The following is a 5,814-nucleotide window of genomic DNA, read 5'->3' as shown; positions in this document are numbered from 1 at the left end:
GTGTAAGATTGAAGAGTTACTGTAAACTGAGTCACTTTGATGTTTGTAGATCATGTTGTGTTTAATATTGCCATATGAATATGTCCCATTAAAGAAATTTATTTTTTTTTTTCTTTTTATTTCTCTTTGTTTATTTTATTGTGGTTTCATAGAAGAAACAATGCAAGGAACCATTTACTTCCAACATAATTGATCATTTTTAATGAGGAAATATCCAATGCAGTTGACAGTTGTTGTCCAGTACTTGGAATTCCTTCAGTGCTGATCTTTACTGAGTAGATGCCTTTTGGGTAATTTCTCAGATATAACTAACTGCTGTAATCCTGCAGTCTGAAAGGTGCTGTTCCAACACTATGACACTATGGATGTCTCTAAAACCAAAGAATGGTGACACTTGATAGTCCACTGTAGATGCTAAGTATGTCTTTACGTAACATTCAGCTAAGCCTCTCTGAGTGTCCTCCAAAAGTGGTGGGGCGAAAAATATTGTTTCAAAAGTGGCAATTAATAATGTTGAGTGTTAGATCCCTTAATTGTCGTCTTGGAACTGGTACTACAACATATCAGCAATCATGCTGTAATAATGTGTCAGTGACCCGTATAAAACCAATAAAAAATAAAAAGTAAAAAAAGTGTTGTTATACATACTTCCACATTTCATGGAATCATAAACAACTACACAAATTAGTAATGACATCAAATTATTACGACTTTGTAACAGATAATTTACAGTTGGTGATTCCATCAAATCTGGAGACCCTTAGACATCACCACATTCTGGCCATCACTCCTGGTGATGTTCTGTCAAGAACAGAATTCCCGTTTTTTTTTAGAGCTTTTACCTTCAAGCTTATGTTCAGTGAGTGTTCTGCTATGAAAGGACCAATTTAAGTGTTTTAAGTGTCTATTGAATGTTTGTGGTCTCCTGTGTTTGTTATTGCTGAGCTTACAAGCTTATTCTTTTTTCATATCGAGTCTTTAAAGTTTTTTGATGCTTTTCTGAAAGAAACTTTTGAAAGAAACTTTATATTAAGGCATAATAGAGCAGATGGGATCTTCACACAATGATTAAGGAACTGAAAATGCTTATTTTGGCACTTACATAGAAGGAAGACTTGTGGTGGTGAAACATCAGTTAGTCAGGCAGTCAGAAAAAAAGCTGTGATGATTTCCAGCTGATGATGTTACAGACATGTTTCCAGAAAGCTAATCTGATGCTTTTGTCAGCCGTTTCCTCTCAAGTTTACTTCAATGAAAATCTATTCCTTTTATGGTAATGGCTCCAATATGGATTCTCATGTTATCTGTCTATATAACACGTAAGTTTATGAGCTCTTTACAAACAAAGGTTTTCAGTCATTAAGGACTCTAAATTTTTTGGTTTCTTGTTAAATTCCTTTTTTTAAATAAATTCTGTCTTATAGATTCTGCTCAAGCTGTGGATCTTTCTGAGGCATCTTTTGTCTCAGCTGAGTCTGGAGAAAACGTTACTCTACTCTGCAAATTTGTGGAAAAGTCTGGTCAAAGCATTAAGAGTTGGGTTTGGTACAAACAAAGAGCAGGACAGGAACCTCAGGAAGTAGCAGTGAAGTTAATCAATAAATTTCCCAATACTTTATCAAAGAGATTCAAAATAAATCAGAGTTTTAATCTGACTATTGAACAAACTACTAAAGCTGATGAAGGAATGTATTTCTGTGGTGTGGGAGATGGGAACACCATTATGTTTTCCAATGGCACATTCTTAGCTATGACGGGTAATAATATTACCATTTTACATTCTATTATCATATAAACTCGTGCTTATTTGAAAAAAAAAAAAAACAATAATGCACTAATATCTTACACTGTCTTTATTGTACGGACCAGATAAACCTCGGTTAAACATATCAGTGCTCCAAACTCCAGTACGGGGGTCAGTTTCTCCAGGAGAGTCGGTCACTTTGCAATGCACGGTCCTCTCTGAGATCAGAGCAGCAGAACTCCGAGTGCTCTGGTTCAGAGCTGCTGCAGGACAATCCTTTCCTGAAATCATTTACACTCATCAGAACAGCAGCAGCCATCAGTGTGAGATCAGCTCTTCTACACACAGCTCTGTGTACAACTTCTCCAAGAACATCCTCGACCAGCACCATACTGGAACGTACTACTGCGCTGTGGTTGCTTGTGGGAAGATCATTTGGGGCTGTGGATCAACTGTGGAAATGGGTAGGTGCTAAAAAGGATGAACATTTTAAAAACTGTAATAATTTACAGAAAACCTTGTTAACATACCTAGTGAATAACGTTCATAACACATTTGTTAATAGGTAATTAGTAATAATAATAGTGAACTTATGTACAATTCTTTAAGTCAAAGTATTTATTGTAGTGAAATAAAACTGGTTCAATTTCTTGCTACTACATGTAATTTTTTTTGTAGTTTGATCTGACAAATTCATGGTGAAATAAGGAACAAAACCTGTGTTCTTCTAACTCACTCATGAGGTATCAAGAAAGTATTTGAAAACATACTTAGTTTTAACTATATAAATATTTATTTACATTCACTTTAATGTAATTGTGGAGTTTAACTGATAAAAGCAACACTGACTACAGAGGTAAAATGGTATAATAAAATCCTTCATTGCTTTTTTCACAGTACTGTACACTATTTAAACTGACACTCAGACAGTAAAGCTTTGACAACATTATATGTCCTTATTCATATTTTACAATCTTATTCTACCCAGCAGTGGAACAAGAACTGAGAACCTATCCTTATGTGAAAGTATGAATACTTCACATGGAACCATTCTTGAGTGAAAGTCATAAATCATCAACATCGAAACAAATTCAGTCATATAAAAGTAAAAACATTAGTTGCCATTTTAACAAATTAATTAAATTTTATTTATTTATTTATTTATTTATTTATTTATTTATTTAGTTATTTATTTATTTATTTGTTTGTTTGTTTGTTTCAGAGGGGCCTGTGCATCCTGTTGTGATCTTTCTGGGAGCAGCTTTGGGAGTGTGTGTGGTTGTGATCTCTGCTCAAGCCTTTATGATCTGTAAAAGGAGAAACAGTGACCACTGCAGTGGTGAGTGGAGGAGTTTACAGTCTTTTCTTCACATAATCAGAATAATCATAATAATAATAATAACAATAATAATTATAACAATAATAATAATACATTTATACATATCCCTTGTGTGGTGTTGTGGTCTGTGTCTGACCCATTTTCGATGTTTACCAAAATAAAAAATTATGAGACTTATTATTATTTTAACCCCAGATTCCTTGGCCTTTGCTCATTTTCTGTGAAGAACATATAAATAAAAACATTTTCAGTGTCTTCACACTGTTAACCCCCTACAGATTTATATTACACATGTGGTGTTGGGGTGAACCTGTGGGGAATACAAATGTGGAGGTGCTGTGTCCCTTCACTTTGTTCTCCTCTGTTAGCGTGTGTGTATGTGTGCATGTGTGTGTGAGAGAGTGGACAACATGGACAGGCTGCTGAATGGCTACAGCTGCTAAAGAAGAACCCTTCTCTGACCACTTGTGATATTTTAAACATCTGGTATTTTTACATAAATTCTTATGGTTGTATTGTCAATAAACACCAGACCACTGAGTAACAAAAACATCAACACCACACATAGGTTAAATTTGGATATACATTTTTTTGTGCATTAAATAGATTTGTGCAAATTAACTGTAAATGTGATGAAAGTGCTTTACATATTGTCTTAGCAGAAAAGTAATGTTCTGGGTGACACTTTATTTTGAGTGATCGTTTTAGATGAAACAAACACACAGTAAACTCTCAGCAACATGTCAAAGACTTATCAGGATTAGCATTAGGTTTTGGGTTGAGGTTAAGGTTAGGGTTAGGATTAGGGCCAGGGTTAGGGTAGGGTTTTGGTTAAGGTTGGGTAGGGTTAGATTTTGGAAGTAACATATTAACAATACACCTACTTAATGTAAGTAATGTATCAACAGAACATGTACAAGATATTTACTTCAATGTATTCAGATGCTTCACTACTGCTACTTCACTGATTTGTTGATGATGTGTTACTAATAATCTTTTTAGAGTTTACTAATCATCTACAAAGGATCACTTCAAATAAAGTGTTACCATGTTGTCTGATCCAAACCTGATCCTGTATATTCTTTTTTCTGCCACAGTGAGAAATCAACAAGGTTCAGCAGCAGAAAACACAACCAGTCAGGTAACACCTGTGTTCTGTAACACTTTCAGAAGATGCTGATACTGTTTAATCCACACAGAATTTACTGAACCTTTCGTGTCCACTCCACAGGCCCAGGCAGCTGAGAATCTGAATTATGCTGCCATCAATTTCAAAGAGAACAAACCCAAAACTGGACGAGTGAAGAGAGAACAGCCTGAAGACATTGTGTACTCTCAAGTGAGAAGCTCTAATGCTAAAGCTCATCGTTCTCATCGCTAGATCTCTTTCCTTTAGTGAGCAGTAGTGAAGTTTGGGGATGTTTTTATTTTACTGGGATAGAGCTGCACATGATCTCCAGGTTAGTTTTGTGATCTTTATCTTATTATTTCTCTTGAATATAGACTGGTGTCTGCAGCTGTCTGCATGTGTGTGATATTTTGGTCCCCACCTTGCTCAAAACTGGGTGAAAAATGTGCAGTTTAGGATGAAGTTTCAGTTCTCTAAAGGAGTGTGTGAGGACATTTTTAGAGTGAGTGTGGTCACTACAATCTTTCACCTGTAACAGACTGGCATGAGTTTAGGCTGATGGCGTCTGATATTGTGCAACTTTCATAGAAGTGTGATGTATTTTTTGAGGCTGTCTAAAGTTTTGACAAGAAAGTTTCAGGTGTAATGAGAATTTAAATGAATAATTTGTTCTTATACAGCACCTCTTGTTTATGGAATACATTGATTTTTTTCCTTTGTGTGTGTGTTTTTCTAAAATGTTTTAAGAAAATAGCTGTCTACATAGCTATGCCTGTGTTATATCAACCCAGAAAGTAAATGCAGATAGAAGCCTTTTTTATGATTATATGTCTGCATGCTTTGTGAAATAACACATGTGGATTCTGAAGAATTCTCAATATTAGGTTAAAAACATATAGAGATTAATGGGAATGTCAAACATATTATTTCCTTTTGTATAAAACAATAAATAATATGCCATCTTGTAATGGGATATAATCAGTAATGTTCTATTAATTCTCATAATAACTGAGATGTTTTATAAACTGAAGTGCCATGATATTAAGCAAATACAACTAAAAGTGTCTGATTTTTCATATCTTCAAGATATTTAATGCAGGTTTAATGTTTCACACCTATTTTAGTACAATAAATACACACTCTAACACAGCTGCATGTTTTAGCAAGTGAAAGAAATATATATGTATAATACATGTATGTATTGTCACTGCCCAAAGACAAACATTCACTAAAATCAACCTCCAAAATAGTAACTTTACATTTTGTTATATTTTATGCTTTATTCATTTAAGGATTTTTTTATGTTTTTTTTTTTTATTATTATTTATTATTATTTTTTTTTTTAGCATTTCCATTGGGCTATTCATCATGAAATTTTCACACAGTGTAAAGGGCCGATGCTGTGTTCAAATGTTAGAACAAAAAACAAAAATTGGCAAAATAGAGATGTGTCTTTTTTGTTTGTTATTGTTTTTTTTTTGTTTTTTTTTTCTTTTTTTGGACTGTGACCATATCTTTAAACATATCTATTGAAATTCACTTCATTCTCAACAGTGTTAGAGTTGGGTTTAGAATGAAGTGTAAAAATAAATGTGAATTAAA

At 33.9% G+C, this 5,814-nt stretch overlaps 1 protein-coding gene across 1 annotated transcript; it reads left to right on the top strand.

The window, feature by feature from the left end:
- The first annotated feature begins 1,193 nt into the window (after positions 1-1,193).
- LOC118806426 lies at positions 1,194-5,198 on the top strand. Its single transcript, XM_036567844.1, has 6 exons — positions 1,194-1,319; positions 1,425-1,757; positions 1,870-2,208; positions 2,967-3,083; positions 4,181-4,224; positions 4,315-5,198. The coding sequence occupies exons 1-6, from the start codon at positions 1,271-1,273 to the stop codon at positions 4,462-4,464; spliced, it is 1,032 nt and encodes a 343-aa protein (XP_036423737.1). The 5' UTR covers positions 1,194-1,270; the 3' UTR covers positions 4,465-5,198.
- The last annotated feature ends 616 nt before the right edge of the window (positions 5,199-5,814 follow it).

The sequence above is a fragment of the Colossoma macropomum genome, unplaced genomic scaffold (genome assembly GCF_904425465.1).
Source record: "Colossoma macropomum unplaced genomic scaffold, Colossoma_macropomum, whole genome shotgun sequence".
Taxonomy (NCBI): domain Eukaryota; kingdom Metazoa; phylum Chordata; class Actinopteri; order Characiformes; family Serrasalmidae; genus Colossoma; species Colossoma macropomum.
The sequence above is the reverse complement of the archived record's forward strand: the minus strand, read 5'-3'. Positions and strand labels throughout refer to the sequence as shown.